The 20,730-nt window shown below is 48.3% G+C and overlaps 1 protein-coding gene across 1 annotated transcript in view; it reads right to left on the bottom strand.

The window, feature by feature from the left end:
- LOC107113378 overlaps positions 1–20,730 on the bottom strand; it is a 201,440-nt gene that overhangs the window by 151,326 nt on the left and 29,384 nt on the right. Inside the window, 1 exon segment of the mRNA XM_015414705.1 lies at positions 5,904–6,576. Coding sequence (XP_015270191.1) covers positions 5,904–6,576 — 673 coding nt within the window.

The raw sequence follows: 20,730 nt of genomic DNA on the forward strand, positions 1-20,730 counted from the left end.
CTTCTTGGTGCTTGGGGGGGGGGGTGTCAACAGTGGGAGGGCTTCTAATCTCCTGGCCCCACTGGTGGACCTCCTGATGGCAACTGGTATTTCTGGCCACTGTGTGACACAGAGTGTTGGACTGGATGGGCCTTTGGCCTGATCCAACATTGGTGTCTCTTATGTTCTTATGTTTAATTACAAGAAAATGCCAAAAGGTGGGCCAGGTTGTGGGAGTTTGGAGACAAGCAACGGGATGCAGAGAATAAAAAGCAAGAATGCGCATACACCACATTGCAGGAACCACTCAGCCCTGCTTCCAGTGATTAGGAACTTCCAAGGAGCAAGTGGGAAAACTCTTGGGAAAATGGAGTCCATGTTGGTCAATCCTGCTAAAGAAAGTATTGGTAAACTACAGTCTCTGGCTGGCAAATGGGGTGCTGGAATCCCGGAAACACAACTGCCCCTCTCCTCTGCACTATTTCACTCTCTAAAAACCACGGAGATAGTTTGCAAAAGAAATATTCTTTTACTGCTTACCTATTTTGATAAATAAACTCCGCCGGCGCCGCCCCTTCCCTCGAGGGCATTCGCAAATGACCATGCGTTTGGGACAATGGATCGGGAAGTGACGGCGGCAAGTCACCTGGCCTTTCTCGGTGGACGGCTCTCTAGGAAAGGCGACTCGGTCCATTTAACCCTTGGGCTGACTCTCTCCAGAAGGCAATAGGGGGGACCCTCCGATTTCTCGGCGAAGGAGAAGACGCGATCCGACCCGCTTTTCCATTCCGGCTTCAGCTCATTCTTGTCTCTCACTTTCTTGGGGGGAACCTGAGGTTCAGAACTGGGAGGGGGGAAGGCAGCCAGGATGGAATCGCTGGAGGCAAAACAGTAAAAAGCCCAGTAGCATCTTTAAGACGAACACACTTTATAGCAGCATAAGCTTTCGAGGAACACAGCTCTCTTCGTCAGACTGGAGGCAAAGACATCCCTCTGGATATGTTGGGGAAATGCCATCTTCTGTTCCCGAAGAATTTCGTGGAGAATGCAGACAGTCTTCTGGCCGGGCTCACTGGCCTGAGCGACGTAGAGTTTGTTCCGGGGGTGTGGCTTGATTTGGGGTGGGGGGAGGAGGTGCATGGGATGGGAGGGAGTCGAGCTTCAAGGTCTGGGATCCACTTCTTCCCTGCCCGCAACTTTTTTTCTTGCCACGTTGTGTTCCAAAGGTACATCGCAAAGGGTGATGTAGCAATCGTGGGCAATAAACACGTCCATGTCTAGTCAGAGCCCGGCTGGCAGCCCTCCTGAGAATCCTATGGGAACTGTCTGCCCCCTCCTTCACTGACCCCGGGCTCGACTAGATGACCTCTGGGATTCCTCCCAACTCTTTGTTTCCAGCCCTGTCCTTGACTGAAGAACCCCCAACTTTAGGAGCTTAGTGGAATCAATTGATCCAAATCTGCTGCAATGCAAGCAACGCTGTTCGGCTGTGTGTGTGTGTATGGGGGGGGTGTTTATAAGGTGACATCATGTATGGCTAAGTCAGACCACAATGAAGTAGCTCCAACACCATAAACATTATTACTCAACACTGAATTTTTGTTTTGTAAAAGATAGACCAACACAGCCCCTCTGCAGTCATCTGTTTACCAGCGGCAAAGAGGGGGGGGGGGGGGGGTCCATTGTCCATCGTTTGTTTCACTGTCTGCAAACAAGGAGAGCCTGTTGGTCAGTTTATTTTCCAAATATGACACACAAAATTCCTGCGATGGCAAAATCCCTCTGGCCGGAGAGGACCACGGGAGGGGAATGGCCACCCGGTCTGGTCCTCGGTGTGTGTGTGTGTTTGAATTCTGGGTGAGTCAACAGGGCCTGGGGGGGAGCCATTGTTCTAAATTATGTGGGGTGGGAACCTGCCAGAAATCCAAGTTTGCTCGTCCAGAATAGCAATTAAAAAAAAAATCTGCAAGTGCTTTGGGGGAAACGCCTGCAGCACAGCAATGCCAGGCCGATTTGGGGGGGGGGGGGGAAGGGGGAAATGACAACAAAATGCAGAGATAAAAAAGCAGAATGTGCATCTGTTACAGGGAGAACTTGGCTCTGTCCAGTGAAGTGGACCTTCCAGGGAGGAAGTGGGGAAAGTCTTTGAAAAGTAGAGTCCCCGTGTTCAAAACGTTAAGGAAGGATTTGCTAAACTATGGCCCGGTCACACGGGCCGAATATGGGGGGGGGGCCGTGGCTGTTTGCCCCGGAGCGAACTACCACGCGGCCGCCGGATCAAACGTCCCGTGGTTCGGGGGGAGGTGCCGATCAGACGTCAATCCTGTGGTGCGGCAAAGAAGCCGCGAGGCGGGGGTTGTGTCTTTTTTTAAAACCGAAGTGTGCGCATGCGCTGTTGGGTGCTTGTGCGCATCCCCTGGAGACTTGGAAAAAAACCCTTTTCGTGACGGGACATGGGCGGGCGCTGGATGCCATGAGCTACCACTGGAAACGTGATCAGACGCCCGCCCTTGCCCCGCGGTTTTCGGAAACTAGTACCTCGGAGGTACTATTTTTTTACTCCGCATCTTTAGCGGGAAGCCTTGGGTTAGCCACGGAAGCTCTATGCTTCCCAGATGTTGCGGTTTGATTGCGCCTTTTTTAAACCGAAGTGTGCGCATGCGCTGTTGGGTGCTTGTGCGCATCCCGTGGAGACTTGGGGGAAAAAAACCTTTTCGTGACGGGACATGGGTGGGCGCTGGATGCCATGAGCTACCACTGGAAACGTGATCAGACGCCCGCCCTTGCCCCTCTGTTTTCGGAAACTAGTACCTCGGAGGTACTATTTTTTTACTCCGCATCTTCGGCGGGAAGCCTCGGGTTAGCCACGGAAGCTCTACACTTCCCAGATGTTGCGGTTTGATTGCACCCGGAAAATCCGCCTATCTTCTGTCTCTGTAGCTCCGTGTGACCGCAGCCTTTGGAGTCTGGGTGGCAAAGGCTGCAGGCGTCTTTCCAAACCTCCAATGCACCTCCCCCTCTGCACGATTCCCCTGTCCAAACCAGGGAGATATTTTGCAAAGGAGACAAGTCTTTCATTACTTACCTATTTTTTCAAAAACTCTGCTGGGGCTGCCCCTTCTCCCCTTCACCAATGGCATCAGCACATCCCCATGCAAAGTCACATGGCCTTCTTGGTCAGTGCCTCTCTAGGAATGGAGACATCTTCAATTTAACCCTTTGACCGATTCTCTACAGAGATCGAAAAGGACCTCGTCTTGACCCTGATGGGGAGGGGCATCTGTTTTTCTGTGTCCTTTAGAAAGCTTATATCTCTGCTACCTGACATTAAATTTTATGACACACAGGGCCTGGCCCAACAAGGTCTCATTTATGCCAGATCCAGCCCTCATAAGAAATGAGTTCCGACACCCCTGCATGAGAACCAAATTACATTTTTGTGATTGTTATTGCATAGTAATCAAAGCAACGCTTATAAAACATCATGACTGAGCACACAACATAAACACAGATATAAACGCTGAGCACCACAACACTTCAGGCTTGACCTTGTCACTACTAATATAGCTTAACAAGACAAAAAGCCCAAAACTCTTTTGTGTTTTATCTCTGACCTATTAGAGCTTGTGTGTTGTAACTGTCAGAACAGCAAACTAGTAAGACAGTATCAGTTACAAATGTAACACGTTCAGGGAGGAGATTTGAGAAACTCTCTGAAGTAACAGAGCCAGTGTAGTGCAGTGGTCAGAGGGTCTGACTAGGCTCTAGGACAGTGATGGTGAACCTTTTAGAGACCAAGTGCCCAAACTGCGACCCAAAACCCACTTATTTATCGCAAAGTGCCAACATGGCAATTTAACCTGAATACTGAGGTTTTACTCAGTCTGGTGTAGTGGTTAAGTGTGCTGACTCTAATCTGGGAGAACCGGGTTTGATTCCCCACTCCTCCACTTGCACCTGCTGATGTGACCTTGGGTCAGTCACAAGCTCTGGCACAGCTGTCCTTGAAAAAGAGCAGTTTGTGTCAGAGTTCTCTCAGCCCCACCCACCTCACAGGGTGTATGTTGTGGGGAGGGGAAGGAGTTTGTAAGCCGCTCTGAGACTCCTTCGGGTAGTGAAGGGCGGGGTATAAATCCAATCTCTTCTTCTTCTTCTACTTTAGAAACTTTATTTCTACATTAACTTAAGATGATCCAAACAAAGTAAGGAAAGCAATCCCAAATGCTTTCATTTACTTAAAATTATTTGGCAGAGAATTCGACACTTTAATGATGGTCTGGGCCTGGCTGGGGCGATGGCAGGTGTGCCCACAGAGAGGGCTCTGAGTGCCACCTCTGGCACCCGTGCCATAGGTTCGCCACCACTGCTCTAGGAGATCCAGGTTCGAATGCCACTTCTACCAATGGAATCTGCAGGATGACTCTGGGCCAGTTGCCCATTGTCAGTCTAACCTCCCTCTCAGCATAGTTGTTGTTGGGATAAAATGGAGGAGAAGAGAACAACACAAGCTGCTTCGAGTCCATCGTGGCGGGAAAGCTGGGGTATGATGTTTCTTATAAATAAAATTTGGGATGCCGTTTTACGCAAAAGATGATTACTCTTGCTATTAGTTCATCCAGTGTAACTGCCGCTCTTTCGGAAGGAGGCACAGCTACTCATCCAGTCATCAAACTATCATTAAATATGGCAAACAGAGCAAAAGGGGCATAGAACCTAGTCATAAACAACATAGGTCCCGTTCACACGAGGGGATTTGGGCCGGGAGCGGGACGGTTCGGGGGCGGAGCAAATGGCCGCGATCACACCACAACATCTGGGAAGCGTAGTGCTTCCGTCCCCGAACTGGCCCATCCACGCGATAAACCGCTTCAAGTTGGAACCACCTACCAAGGTGGTTCATCCCAATGGTGTGCCGCAAACCGGGAGTCTGATCGCCGGCGCATCCTTGCGCCAGCGCATCCCCGGCTCCTAGGCGAACTGCGCATGCTCCGACATGCGCAGTTCGGCTGGCTTGCCGTCCGATCTGTGTTTTCTCCCCGGCGTCTGATCGTGCCGGGGAGAAAGGCGGTGCAGCCAGGGGATCCGTGGGATCCCGCCGCGCTGTTTCAACTTTGGCGCGGCTTTTAAAAGCCACGCTTTTTGGCGGCTTTTCCCCTGCCGTGTAACAGGGGCCATAGTAGCTCAAGTGGTTAAGACGCTGAACTGCAGGCTGTGGAAGGTCGGTAGTTCAGCAGTTCAAGACCTGACTGCCGCATGATGGAGTGAGCTCCCGTCTCTAGTTCCAGCTCCTGCCAACCTAGCAGTTCGAAAGCAAGAAATTGCAAGTAGATAAATAGCTACCACTTCGGTGGGAAGGTCACAGCGTTCCGTGCGCCTTGGTGTTCAGTCATGGTGTTCAGTCATGCCGGCCACATGACCACGGAAATGTCTTTGGACAGCGCTGGCTCTTCGGCTTTGAAACGGAGATGAGCACCGCAACCCTAGAGTCGGATTCGACTGGCTTTCGAGCAAGGGAACCTTTACCTTTACCTAAGATATGTTCATGGGGTAAGGACTAATAACTCACATTTTATAATAAACTGAATTCCAAATATTTTAGCTGAGAATTGAATATGCCTTAACTAATTCCAGGTCAACTGCTTTATAATACTTCTGATTTAGCACAAAAACTCCAGATGATGATGCCCGGTTAGGTTGGGCTTGAAGCTGAAAATATTTCCAATATTGGAAAGATCTATATGGTTTGTCTGTTGTGAGAATCCTTTGATGTGAAACAAGGCTTAGCATTTATACAGTTTCTCCCAGGATGTAAATTCTAAGGTGTACCTTAGAATATGCCTTTTGAACAAAAAAATGTTAACATTCCAAGTGTTTATTTGATCCTGCCCCCATATGGATTTGCTGATGAGCGGTTAGTCTGTCACTTCGAGAAAAGCTCTTTCCACACTCCAAGCATTTATATGGTTTCTCCCCAGTGTGGCTACGTTGATGGATAGTAAGCTTTGCACTCCGAGAAAAGCTCTTTCCACACTCCAAGCATTTAAATGGTTTCTCCCCAGTATGGCTACGTTGATGGTTAGTAAGTTGTGAACTCCGAGCAAAGCTCTTTCCACACACAAAGCATGTATATGGTTTCTCCCCTGTGTGGATTCGTTGATGGTTAGTAAGTTGTGAACTCCGAGCAAAGTTCTTTCCACACTCCAGGCATTTATATGGTTTCTCCCCAGTGTGGATACGTTGATGGATGGTAAGCTCTGTACTCCGAGCAAAGCTCTTTCTACACTCCAAACATTTATATGGTTTCTCCCCTGTGTGGATTTGTTGATGGTTAGTAAGGTGTGAACTCCGAGCAAAGCTATTTCCACACACCAAGCATTTATAAGGTTTCTCCCCAGTGTGGATTCTTTGATGAGCAGATAGGTTGTCACTCCGAGAAAAGCACTGTCCACACTCCATGCATTTATATGGCTTTTCACCTGTGTGGATCCGATGATGTGATTTAAGGTGTGACGTCTGAGCAAAACTCTTTCCACACTCCAAGCATTTATGAGGTTTCTTCCCAGTATGGATTCGTCGATGAGCAAATAAGGTGTCATGCTGAGAACAGCCCTTTCCACATTCTAAGCGTTTACATGATTTCTCCTCTGTGTGGATTTGCTGATCAACAGCAAGGATGCAATTCTGAGCAGAGCTCCTTCCACACTCCAACCATTTATGAGGTTTCTCCCCTGTGTCAATTCTATCAAACACCTGGGATTCACCACCCTGAGGAAAGGATTCATTCCCCCTCTTGCATTTTGTTCCAGTGATTCTTTTCCACTGTTTTTTCTCAAGTACATGGTGTCGTGGGTCTCCTTCAGACTTGTTCTGGGGACCATCAGCCTCTAGAATAAAGAGAAGAGAATGGTTAGATCTTCACGCAAAAGCACAATCAAGTCAAGAAGGCCATTAAGTGCTCTTAGTAGTGACAGGACAGAAATCACTTGATGGGGAAACAAATCCAGCCATGTATTAATGAGCTCTTGATTATTCCTTGGAGGGTAATTCCATTGGAGACAAGGTGGACCGGTGAAACCTCCTTGTGCAGAGGCAGTATCTCTCTGAAGAGGGATGCTTTGGATCTGCTCCTCTGCTTGCGAACCTTCCAGGGACTCTATGCGGCCACTGTGGGAAACGGAAAGCTGGACTAGAAGGTATCGCACAAACAGCTTCCTGTACAATGGGTTAGGAGCACAGCTTTACGCCCTCACGACTGAGACCCAATCCGAGATCCAGCCTTACAAAGCTCACTATATTTTCCCCCACCCCACCCACAGGTAGAATCAACTTCCTAATCCTCGTGTTCTGTGTAGGGGTGTGCAATCCTTTTTTTAACTGGTATTTTTTGGTTCAAGTTTATTGGACCTGGGGGGAAATCCGGGATTTCCAGAAAATCCTGGATCCCAATACCAGTATGGTATTCAGATCTAGCATTTTTAGGAGATCCCAAATTCTTTTGGGTCCAATAGACCCGGTGGGGGGGGCGGCAATTTTTAAAAAGCCAGCCTGATCTTGGGGCTGGCTTGGCTTCTCCTGCAACCTGGTTTAAACCGGGCTGCAGGAGAAGCCAGTGCAAAGTTGAGCTGGTGAACAATCTGCTCCCCATGGGCACACACGATCCTAGCTGGGCTGGCTTCTCCTGCAGTCTGTCTTAAACCGGGCTGCAAGAGAAGCCAGCCCCCCCAGGTCTGCTGTGCACACTGCTCTTGTATTTATTTCAATACAAGGTCAGCTCTGGAAAATCAGCAAATAGCAAACAAATGCAATGCAGCAAACATAAAACAATGAACCAAGATTAAGAAGGGGGACAAGAAAAGTAAAAGCCCTCCTCCAACAGACAGGCAAAGTACTGGTGATGCAATCAACCGCTTGCGTATCCTGCATACCCCTTTAAAATTTTAAACTGTATTTATTGTGTTATTATATGATGTTACCCGCCCTGAGCCTGCTAGCAGGATGGACAGGCTATAAATGCAAATAATAAATAAATAACATATGCGAAGACATAACTAAATAACAATCTAAGGTTATAAGGTTAACAGTTTTTTAAAATTTAATTAAGGGGCAAAAAAACAGTGAAGCAATACATGTCAAAGTAAGAGATAAATGTGTAAAAGGTATCCTTTCTAATTGTGGGAAGTAAGCATTGCAGTTAACGGAAAGGTATTTTTTTGGTAGATCTGAATGCACATCCCTAGTTCTGTGGCCCTGACTGCAGAGATGAAACAGGGAGCAAGTGAAAAAATGTGTTTTCAGTGGCGGCTCCTCTTCTGGGGAATGTCCCCCATTTAAAGCTCACCAGGAATATACCTTCCTATACAGCCAGGCCAAAAGATTTCTTTCCACCTGGGCTTTAACTTAGAGGGCTATCATTGTAGCTGTTTTATGGTCTTCTAACCTGTTTCGGAAAATTTCTCAGGTGACTCAGCGGCTGTTTTACCATCTTCTTGTATCCCTGACTTTTTAAACTGATCATTTTGGCAGTATTTAGGATTTTCTGGTATTGGTTTGATTTTTGAAACAGCTCAAGCAAATTTGTGAAGAAGCAACATGTACATGCTTAGTAAAGCCGAGCACTGTAGAAACATTTCCCACCACCACTACACCGGTACAAACATGCCAGCATTTTGTTCCCTTTTTAAAACTTCTCTCTCGCACTTGAGAAAGATTTCCTGGCCATACTAGGGCTCTTGCTTCTTGAGAAATTCCCAAAACCAAACAAGGACCCACGGTAAGTAGGAAAACCAACATACAACAAGTACCGTGCACAGATGATTATAACATATCATAAATAATTTTATATTTTTTGGAAAATATTTTTACAATAATTTCTACATATATAATAAATCATCTTCATCAGAAATATCAAAAATCATCTCCAAGAATCTCAAAAGCTATTGTACAACCTTTAATAATAGTCCTCCTCTGTTAAATAAACGTTTCAAAAGGGAGGACTCTGTGTGTTATAATCATCTGTGCACGGTACTTGTTGTACCTTGAGAAATTCCCCCATTCTCCAGCTGATGAAATTTAGCCCATGAGGCGTCCTAACCGCATGTACCAGAGAAAGGTTCCCACCACACAAGTCAGCAGATACCTGCTGATCTCTTTGTGTCTTTTCGGTCCTGGACAAGTAGATCTCCTGCTTCTTCCACTGTGGATATGGAATCAGGGTTGGCAAGCAGAAGCCCTCCGTTTGAGGAAAGAAACAGACCGGTGACTTCTAGATGTTCTAACTCTAAGAAATATTCAGATTTTTAAACCAGGCTATTTGCCCACGTAGGGCGACAGCCTCGGGTTTTCCAAACCAAGAGACATTCAGAGGTGCTTTGTCGTTGCCTGCCTTTGTGTGGCGACCCTGAGAGGCATTTTCCAGCCACTTCCCCCCGAGTTCTCTGCTCTCTTGATTCTCTGCAGGTGTCAGCCACCTCCACCCACATATTACTCCTCAAGGACACCCACGGTAGGCCTGTTAATTAGAACACACTGTTCAGCTGTGCATCTGGTACAGGAGGGGGAACTCCCTCGCACCCTGGAGGTTTTCCACGAATACTGCCCAGGAATTGGGTGAAGAAGCCAGGAGGTCATGGCCGGCATTTGTCTATGGGCATGGTTAGAGAGAAGAACCATTCTTCTGTTTTTACCCTTCCTACTGATCCTTTTGCCACGAAGATAGTTGTATCATATTCTGGAACTAGAAGAAGAAGAGGAAGAAGAAGAGGAAGAGGAGGAGGAGGAGGAGGAGGAGGAGGAGGAGGCGGAGATTGGATTTATACCCAGCCATTCACTCGGAGTCTCAGAGCGGCTTACAAACTCCTTTCCCTTCCCCTCCCCACAACAGACACCCTGTGAGGTGGGTGGGGCTGAGAGAACTCTGACAGAAACTGCTCTTTTTCAAGGACAGCTGTGCCAGAGCTTGTGACGGACCCAAGGTCACATCAGCAAGTGCAAGTGGAGGAGTGGGGACTCAAACCCGGTTCTCCCAGATTAGAGTCCACGCACTTAACCACTACACCAAACTGGCTTTGCTTTAAGAAGCAACTGCATTGTTCTAGGCCTCCGGGAAGAAAGCGTAGCTACTCAGTGCCTTTCGCTCCTACTGAAATGTATGCCTTGTTTTTATACCTTTTCTTGAATTTCTTCAGTAAAGCCTTCTAGCACTTTATTGTGTGTGGTACTCGGGGAGTTACTGAGACCAAACCCAGGTGAAGCTTGGTTACGTTACTGCACCAAGGCAGGTTCAGGCCTGACAATCCCCCACCCAAATACTAAGCACCCTGCTCAGCTTCCGATGAGATCGGGCCATCCAGATCAGGCCTGGGGTCCTTCTTAGAAGGAATGTCTTCTGCCTTCAGCATCTGTCAGTCAAGAGAAAGGAGAGCCTTACCCAGAGAGGCCACATTCTGCCGATTCTCCTCCATGACCTCCTTGTGAAGCCTCCTTTGGTCCGGATCCAGCAGAGCCCACTCCTCCGCAGTGAAATGAACACACACCTCCTCAAAGGTCACCGGACCCTGAAAAAAGGGGGGAAACACAGAGAATGTACGAATCCTTCCCTTTCTAAGGGCAATCTCAAAAGGCTGTGATAAGATACTGAGGTTGAGGACTTGACCCTCCGTCAGATGCTTTCATTTTCTACCCAGTGAGCAGCACAGAGAGAAAGATACAAAGAAATTCTTCCTGGCCCAGGGAGGGTGGGGGGGGCACCCAAGGGTGCGATCCATAGTTCCCCACTTACCCCATCAGGCTGCGCGGAAGCGGCTTTCCCTTTGCCAGAAAGAGGTGGCAAAGAATGTATCCTTGGCTTTATGGCACCACCTGGAAGGATAAAAAGGTAATTGTATGGCATTCTGTACTTTCCAGGTACTTTGCATTTCAGTTCCAAAAGGGGGAAATAAGATTCTCCCTGTCTTGGCTCCTGGTTGAAACTATCCTTACATCTTTATTTCAGATAATTGTTTGCTTTCACTTTTGAACAATCCAGTCTGGAGACGGTCATCATATAAAAACTGTTGTCTTTTTGTCTAGAACTCAAAGAACTAAGAAGGAGAAGAAGAGATTGGATTTATACCCCGCCCTTCACTTGGAGTCTCAGAGCGGCTTACAAACTCCTTTCCCTTCCCCTCCCCACAACAGACACCCTGTGAGGTAGGTGGGGCTGAGAGAGCTCTGACAGAATTGTCCTTGAGAGAATGGCTCTGACAGAACTATGGCTTGCCCAAGGTCATCCAGCAGCTGCAAGTGGAGGAGTGGGGAATCAAACCCGGTTCTCCCAGATTAGAGTCCGCACACTTAACCACTACACTACAGAAGAACTCTGTCATGCAAGGAACAAGCAGTGGTAAACCAAGGAAAGAAATGCGGCTACCAAATCCAGAATCTCTTTGCACGTGGCAAGACCAAAATGTGAGGGGAAAAGAGGCCTTGCTCTGGGAGAAGGCATACAGTTATCCTTTTGACACCCTAGCTAGGTGACACAGTGCAAAACACCATGGACACATCATCTTTATTATAGCTTCATGCCTTCTTCTGGAATGAGAAAAATAAAATAAGCTCACCGAAGAAAACCACTGTTCTGTGACTTTAACACACTTGGTTGTACTTTTTATAATATTTATAATGCAAATTTCTGATGCTACACAACAATCATCCTTATGTACAGTACATGCCATAAACATAGGTAAAGCCGGTAGATGAGGATGTAAGTATAATACAAAATCTTGATGCATCTTGATGGAGCATCTTTCCCACAGAGGGCTAGAGGACATAAAAGCAGCCCCCCCTACATTCAAGGAGGACATCCAGAGGTAACAACGTCCCTTTAGATCTTACCTGGAAAAGGTGCTCTGTGGTAATGCTCCTGCGCAATCTTCTCCTGTGCCTGAAACAGAGTTGGGAATCCCAGAAAGGGGAGACTGATGAGAAAAGGAAACGGGCTAGGGTGGGTTCTTTAAAAGGTGGGGCAAACCATGGTACTCACACCCTGGGCCCCAGACACTACCTGGATGAATCGCTCTCACCTGCAGGTCCTGATTCTTGGCCTCTGCCTGGCTGAGGAGAAAGCCTTCTGCCAGGGCCACCGCCTGGGAACTGGTCTCCGGCCTGCATTCCCTCACCCAGCTCTCCATCTCCGAGGGCAGAATGGCCAGGAACTTCTCCAGGATCACCAGGTCCAGCATCTGCTTCTTGCTGCGCCTTTCTGGCTTCAGCCACTGACTGCAAAGATAATGGAGTTGGCTGCAGACCTCTCGCGGCCCTCTGGTGTCCTGATAGCAAAAGTGCCTGAAGCGCTCCGTATTTGAGCTGGATGTGCCCACACTCGTAGCGTTTTTTGCAGCTCCGTCACAGAATTCATTTTGCCCCAAGTGGATGATACAAGGTTCTTCTCCAACTTCCTGGCCATCTGAGTCTTGTTTTCCCATGTCTTCCCTGTTGTCCCAAGTCAGCCTCCAGCTGGGCTGATAGATCGCCTTAATCTGGTGTCAAGTTCTCTCTGATGGCCAGGGCGGGCACACGGACTGGCGCTCCTAGGCCCTGCAAAGGCAACAAGGCCGAGTGATTAATGAGGCACTCTCTGCAAAGGACAGCCCAAATGAACAAACAAACAAAGCCCACCTAATATCCAGGGGTCATTTCGTAGAAGGAGGTGCAGGAGCTCATTAGCATGACTTATTTGCATATGCCACACCCCCTGACATCACCGGAAGTGTGTCAGAAGGCAACACCCCCCGCTCAGGCTCCACTGGACTGTTTTGGATTGCTAGCTATTGGGGGGGGGGCCGTGCAGATCTGTCCTCGCAGAGGAGGGAGAGCTTGTACCTGAATAAAACTTGGTCTTAAAGGTGCCACTGGACTGTTTTTGGCCGGGGGGCAGGGGGAGCTCTGCAACTTACCTGGCTGCTTCTTGCTCTGACTGAGGGTTGCTGGGAGCAGGGGGTGGGGCTTGTTACATGTGCCTGCCCCCTGGGCTCTTTAATGCCGGAGCTCCGCTCCTTTGCGCTCCTGCAGGAAATGACCCCTGCTAATATCTACACTAGGATGAAGTATTGCATTTAATGCATAAGAAAGTGCATTACTTTAATACGCTAGCTCAGCTGTGCAGGAATTTACCACACAGCTGAGCTAGCGTACTGAAGTAATGAATTAAGGTCTGCTGCTTTTTTTGTGTTCTTTTGTATAACTTAAGCTTTAGAAATCCCTCATCCATCTACACAACTGTATCCAAATATGCCAACTCCACCTTGCTAATATTAGAAGAAAACTTTATACTAGGATGAGGACTATTTATCCATCCAGTGAACTTATGCAATTTTTATTTACCTCAGAAATGACAAAAGAAATCAGCACTAAAAGCAAATATAGCCCTATATTGTCCCAGACAGTTGAAACAGGTATGTTTCTTCCAAATCTGATAGAAACAAATCAGATATACTTGGAGCCACCTGACTAACCGTAGCTACCTCCTCTCTTCGGTAGAAGAAAGCATCTGAAATAATTCTGAAAACTACTTCTAAAATGTGCCTCAATCAAGGAAGAACTTGAAAACCCTCAAGGCCTCTAAATGGGGGTATATTCATGCACAAAGATGCAATATCCAAGGTAACCATGTCATCATCAAGATCAATAGCTGTATCTTCTACTCTTGAAATGAAGCCAGTGGACTCCCTTCCACAGGATTTCATAGCGTGTTAGGTACTCATCAACAAATTTAGCTGACGGTTCCAAAACAGAAGATGAACCAGAGACTACAGGTCTACCTGGTGGTGAATTTTTTTTCAAGAGGTTCTGTTGAATTTTATTACTGGAGGTTTGTGAGCCAGGTGGGGAACTGGAGTTCGAGAGGAGGAGACGGGGAATCAAGGCGGAACTGGGAGTTTTGACCAGAGTGGGCAGCACTTTCCATGGCTCTGCAACTTCTTCATCAGAGCTCTCTCTGCAGGTTGCACCAGGCTTCGCCTTCCTGAATGATCACTCTGGGATCATCTGCACCCCCAACGCCCCCCTACCTGCAGACTCCGGATTGCTCGTGACTCAGTTGGCCCTTCTGAGTTCTTGTGAATTTCCCTGCCGTGGCGGGGGGCGGTGAATCCTAGGTGAGTCAACAGGTCCCGGGGAGAGCCATTGCTCTAAATTTACGAGGGGAACCCTCCAGGAATCCATGTTTGCTCTTCCAGAACAGCAATGGGGGGGGGGGGGGAATCCGCAAGTGCTTTGGGGACAACGCCAGGCTGATGGGGAGAACGACAACAAAACGCAGAGATTAAAAAAGCAGAATGCGCATCCATCATTGGAAGAACTCAGCTCTGCTTCCAGGGAAGAGGACCTTCCGGAGTGGCAAAACTCTCTGAAATGTAGAGTCCGCGGGTTCAAGACGTTAAGGAAGGATTTGCTAAGCTATGGAGCCCGGGTGGCAAAAGCTGCAGGGAATCTCTCGAAACCTCCAGCGCGGCTCCCCCTCTGCACGATTCCACTGTCCAAACCAGGGAGATATTTTGCAAAGGAAACAGTCTGTCATTGCTTACCTATTTTTTCAAAAACTCCGCCGGTGCTGTGCCCCGTCTCTCCTTCCCCCGACGGCACCCGCACATTGGCACTTGGGACAGTGGGTCAGGAAGGGGCCGCGGCAAGTCACGTGGCCTTCTCGGTCGGTGCCTCTCTAGGAATGGAGACGCCTTCCATTTAACCCTTAGACTGGCTCTCTGCAGAAAGCAAAAAGCTCTTCCTGGTTTCGCCCTGCCAGAGGGGGCATCTCTTTACACCCAGCAAGCGCCCCTCCGATTTCCCTGTAAAGGGCGGCGAAGGAAAAGGAAGGATCCGACCCGCTTCTCCATCCCAGCTTCAGCTGGTTCTTGTCTCTTAAGAGTCAAAGGAGGGATCCCGAGTTTCAAAATGGGAGGGGAGAAGGCAGCTAGGACAGAGTCACTGGAGGCAAAGAAATCTCTCTGTATATGTTGGGAAAGTACAAACTTCTGATCCGTAAGAATTGCGTGGAGGCTGCAGAGAAGCTTCTGGCCGGGCTCACTGGCTTGAGCCACACAGAGCATTTTGTGTGAGCTAGCTCTGAGTTCTTTAGCCTCCGACATTTTTGTCTTCACGCAGGAAGGATGCCTCCAGAGCAAACTAATTTATGCCAGTAGCTCACAAAGTAGATTTTTTGCTCACAAGACACCACAGCTTAGAGGGAGCATTGGTTTTGAGTGGTGGAGCTAGATTTTGGGTGGTGGGGCTTGATTTTGCTCTGTAAGCTGCTTCCTCCTCCTGCACTGACCCAGGGATGGACTTGATGACCTTCAACGTTCCTTCCATCTCTGTTTCCAACCCTGCCCAGGCTGTACGGAAGATTCTTCCACTTAGGGTAAGGTAAAGGTTCCCTTGCTCGAAAGCCAGTCCTACCCGACTCTAGGGTTGCGGTGCTCATCTCCGTTTCCAAGCCGAAGAGCCAGCGCTGTCCGAAGATGTTTCCGTGGTCATGTGGCCGGCATGACTAAACACCAAGGCGCAGGGAACGCTATTACCTTCCCACCGAAGTGGTACCTATTTATCTACTTGCAATTTCTTGCTTTCGAACTGCTAGGTTGGCAGGAGCTGGAACTATAGACGGGAGCTCACTCCGTCATGCGGCACCCGGGTCTCGAACTGCTGAACTACCGACCTTCCACAGCCTGCAGTTCAGCGTCTTAACCACTTGAGCCACCGCAGCTCCTCCCACTTAGGGGCTTGGCTGCTAATACAGGAACTGCGAGCAGAGACTCCAGTCTGCTGAAACACAAATAATGTGGGTGGGTGTGAGTGTGCGACCCCTGCACAGAAAAGTCAGACCACAGTCAGGGAGCTCCAACACCAGCTGCAGGGAGATGGTCAGTTGTCCGTCCATTATTTCAGTGTCCTGCATTAATACTTCCCCAGTATGGAATGCAACAGCATTTCACACACACACTGTTAGGTAGTGGGTTCAGGAGACTATTGTGGTTTCAGCATAGCTCTTTATTGGAACGTTAAGAACAACAACACACAGGGCGAGCCACAACTATATACAAAACCCCCAGTCCCAAACACACCCACAAAAGACAAATAAACTAATAAGGACGTAATAGCAAGGAGCCTTCATTCATTTGCATGGCATCCCTGACAGTTCTGTTACCTGATTGGCCTGCTCCGCAAGGGCGGCCAATCTGAATGTAGCTGCTAGGAGCCTCCCTAACAACGCTGGTTCATTTGAAGCTCTCACTACACAACATGCACATTCCCAGAGAGCTGGATAGCAGTCCTGCAGCCCCCCCCCCTTTTTAAAGATTTTTATTGATGTATATACAAATTACAATTAACAGGAAGAGACTGATATACATATTTGTCAAAGTCCAAAGATAAATCAAATTATGAGATTGACATTAAATTTAGTGCTTCTGGTAAAAGTGATATATTATCATCCAACTATATACACACATCTGCTTGGCGTGCAGGTGGTCCCAGGTTCAATCCCGAGTATCTCCCATTCTGAGATCATTTTGAGGTAGGTGATGTGAAAGACCTCGGACTCAGAAAGAGACACAGATGGAGTATTTGTCTCACAAGATATTGCAGCTGTCAAACGAGGTACCTTCAGCTATTCAAACAGTTTGCCGGGAACATAAGAGAAGCCAATGTTGGATCAGGCCAATGGCCCATCCAGTCCAACACTCTGTCACACAGTGGCCAAAAATACCAAGTGCCATCAGGAGGTCCACCAGTGGGGCCAGGACCCTAGAAGCCCTCCCACTGTTGACCCCCACCCCCAGGCACCAAGAATACAGAGCATCTCTTGCCCCAGCCTGAGAATTCCTATCTATACCTTGTGGCTAATAGCCACTGATGGACCTCTGCTCCATATGCTTCTCTAATTCCCTCTTGAAGCTGCCCATTCTTGTAGCCGCCGCCACCTCCTGTGGCAGTGAATTCCATGTGTTCCCAGGGAAGTTCCCATCTTCACTGTAGTCAGGTTGCCAGCCCTCCTGGATCAGCTGGGAGTGCTTATTTATTCTACTTCTAAACCGTTCTTCCCCAAGCTGGGACTCAGGGTGGTGTATGACATTTAAACACGTTCATAATAAGACATCAGATTTAGATTACATTAAGAACAAAAACAAGTACAAATAATAATAATAATAGGAGCTGCGGTGGCTCAAGTGGTTAAGACGCTGAACTGCAGACTGTGGAAGGTCAGTAGTTCAGCAGTTCGAGACCCGAGTGTGCCGCATGACGGAGTGAGCTCCCGTCTCTAGTTCCAGCTCCTGCCAACCTAGCAGTTCGAAAGCAAGAAATTGCAAGTAGATAAATAGGTACCACTTCGGTGGGAAGGAAACAGCGTTCCGTGCGCCTCGGTGTTTAGTCATGCTGGCCACATGACCATGGAAACGTCTTCGGACAGTGCTGGCTCTTCGGCTTGGAAACGGAGACAAGCACTGCAACCCTAGAGTCGGATTTGACTGGCTATCAAGCAAGGGAACCTTTACCTTTACTTTACAAATAATAATTACAATTAATGTAATAAGATCCGTAAAACAAATCCACTATGCAGCTGAAAGATGGGGTAAAATCCTATGGAGGACAGTATATATCCCTCATGCGGGGGGGGAAACAATGTACTGGGATTGATTTGGAAGTTAAGGCCCTGCAGTGCTGTCCAAAGTGGGTGATCTGGCACTGAGCAAGTGGCCCCTGGAGAAGAGGGCTGCTTTGGAGGGTGGACTCTATGGCATTACATCTGCGCTCAGGACTGTCCCCAAAACCGGACTGTCCCCTAGGCTCCACCCCCAAATCTCTATGGATTTCCCACACTGTACTTGGGACCCATACCCACACTCGAATGCCTGATACCTTGGTGTAGACTTTCCCTCCGGGACGACATTTCCCAGATCCTCTTCCAAGCCCTGGGATCATACCTGCTGGAACTGAAAAGGGTTGTTCAGTCGCACAGTCGAGTCCGACTCTTTGCGACCCCATGGACCACATCATGCCAGGCCCTCCTGTCTTCCGCTGTGTTCTGGGGTTTGCTTAATTTCATGTTCGTTGCATCTATGACACTGTCTAACCATCTCATCCTTTGCCGTCCCCGCCTTCTTTGACCTTCAATCTTTCCCAGCATCAGGGTCTTCTCCAGTGAATGCTCCCTTCTCATTTGGTGGCCAAAGTATTTGAGCTTCAGTTTCATTATCTGGCCTTCCAGGGAACAGTCAGGGTTGATTTCTTTTAGGATTGACTGATTTGATCTTCTTGGACTCTCAAGAGTCTTCTGAAGAGGGGGGAGAGGTCTAATAGCTCTTCAAAAGGGAGGGCCCTTGGAGAACTAGTACAAGCCTGTGCCGAGGAGGGGTTTTCTCTTCCCAGGAGTTGGGAGGGGGAGCGTCCCTCGCCCAAGGAAGGCATCATAGCCCTGGAACGTCCAAATTCTCCAGTAGAGCAGGGACCGGTGAAGCAGCTGACATTCATGTAGCCCTGTTGTTGGGAACGTATCCTCTGTTAAAAAAAAAAAATCCCAGTGTCCAAGTGGGTTTTAAAAAAACACAATGGTTTAATTAATCTTGTTAAGATAGGAAGGGGGAAATGGTGCCTTTTCATGCTGGGGAACTCCCTTCTACCAAGAGTTCCCCGGGAAGTACCCTGGTACCCAGCTGCCACTGCTCAGGACCTCCTGAGAACATCTATACTGACCCATGAGAGTCTTCCAGCCCAGTACTAAAGCAGTAACGTATAGGCGAGTACATGGGGAAGAGATTCAGAGGAATATCCAAGAGAAATAGATTAAAACAAACAAAGCCCCCCCCAAAAAAGAGCGTTTATAAAAAGGTTTGTTGCGAAAGAGGGGAGAAAGGGTGGTTGGATTCAATCAGGGGTGGAGAGAAAAGGAAAAAACAAAATGCAGGGGAAAGCACACAGCAACAAGCACACAGAGATATTCAAATGAAAAAAAACTGACTAAGCTAAACCTGTCACCTGTGCTGTAGTTCCTCAGAGCGTGTGCAGAGTTCCTTGCATTAATAAGAGGTCAAAAGAGTCTTTAACCCCTACCCAACTCCTGCGGACCCAGGTTCCACTGAAGACTGAAAACTGAAGAGAAGGGAAAATCCCAAGTGTCCAGATGTTTATTCTGACCAGAGTTCAACATAAGCCAGCCTCCTTTCTAAGAATGACAAGCGGAGTTCTCCAATTGCACGGAAATCCCCATCTCTGATGTCAGAAGCCACTTTAGCAATCATAGCCACATACAGTAGAGTCCCACTTCCATCCAACATCTGGTCATGGCTCTCAACTTCCGAGACAAACAGGTGGTCTGGTCCAAACTGGATTGTCCTTTGTCCAAAAGCGATTAAGGCTGCCAGGATGGTCTAATTCTAGTGGAATCTCTTAGGGGTCCAAGATCTCAGACAATCTAGGTGGCACTTTGATCCTTAACCAAGTTTTAGGATTTCTGTCACAATAACACTCTACCTTAACTGGGTCTTCACGCCTCGAACACACTTGTAAGCCCGGCAGTGCCCACCAATACAGGGCCTGTGGATGGAAAGGGAGAATTCGAACCCCCTAAAACAAGAGCTCTGGCAGCCAAGGAGGGTCTTGACTTCTCCGGGTTGAGTAGGAGCATCTGGGGGAGAAAGGAGTCTGTGGAAACAGAAGAGCTGTCTAGTGTTCTGGATGAGTCTCGTCAAGCCCGATTCAGATCTAGTCGGGTACTTAACACTGAGGTGGCTGAGCCAGTGTGGTGCAGTGGTTAGAGTGCCTGATTAGACTCTAGGAGATCCAGGTTCGAGTCCCACCTCTGCCAATGAAATCTGCAGGCTGACCCTGTTCCAGCTGCCCACTCTCAGCGTAACCTACCTCTCAGCGTGGCTGATCTTAGTATAAAATGAAGGAGAGGAGCACAGTGTAAGGTGCTTTGGGTCCCCACCAGGGAAAACGACCATTGGTTACTCACCGTGAAGGGTCCTTCTCCTCTGAGGTCTGGAGGACATCTTGTATGGGTGATTCCCATCCATCTTCAGGGAGGCAGGACTAAGTTCAACTTCTTCCTGTTTCCTGTGGTGGGAGTCACCCCTGGCTCAGTTTTGGTGCTCCCAAAAGCAATGTAGTACAGAACTATAATACAGGAAGAACTCAAAAAAACAACAGCATAACATTAATCTTAACAAGAAGTAACAGGACAAGTAAAAGGCGAGAGGAAAGAGGTAAGAGAAGGGACCTCCTTCTAAGCAGTATATGCAAACAGGGCTACTGCAAGGGCAAGTCGAATGCCGTTCCTCTCTGAAAACACCTTCAGGTAAGTTGATCTCACTCTCACTGTATGTTGTGACAGGCCAAATGCAGTCGGTGACCCATGGAAGTGTGGCGACCCCGGGAGGGCCAAGATGTCCTCCAGACCTCAGAGGAGAAGGACCCTTCACGGTGAGTAACCAATGGTCGTTCTCCCTCTGAGGTGGAGGACATCTTGTATGGGACCTCCCAGAGCAGTGTCCCCTAAATATAGGGTGGGGGGGTCGTCCTCCGCCGACAGGACTAAAGGCAAATCTCTTGACTCCTATGAAATTTAGTGCTCACTTTGGGACAAAAGGTCGTATCCGTTCTCAAGACTACTTTATCTCGGTGGAATACATAAAGTTGTTTTTGCATTGATAGGGCTCCAAGCTCAGAAATTCTTCTGGCTGATGTAATGGCCACCAGAAAGAGCATCTTCATCCGAAG

This window comes from Gekko japonicus, unplaced genomic scaffold (assembly GCF_001447785.1).
Source record: "Gekko japonicus isolate JY-2015 unplaced genomic scaffold, Gekko_japonicus_V1.1 scaffold1614, whole genome shotgun sequence".
Lineage (NCBI taxonomy): Eukaryota > Metazoa > Chordata > Lepidosauria > Squamata > Gekkonidae > Gekko > Gekko japonicus.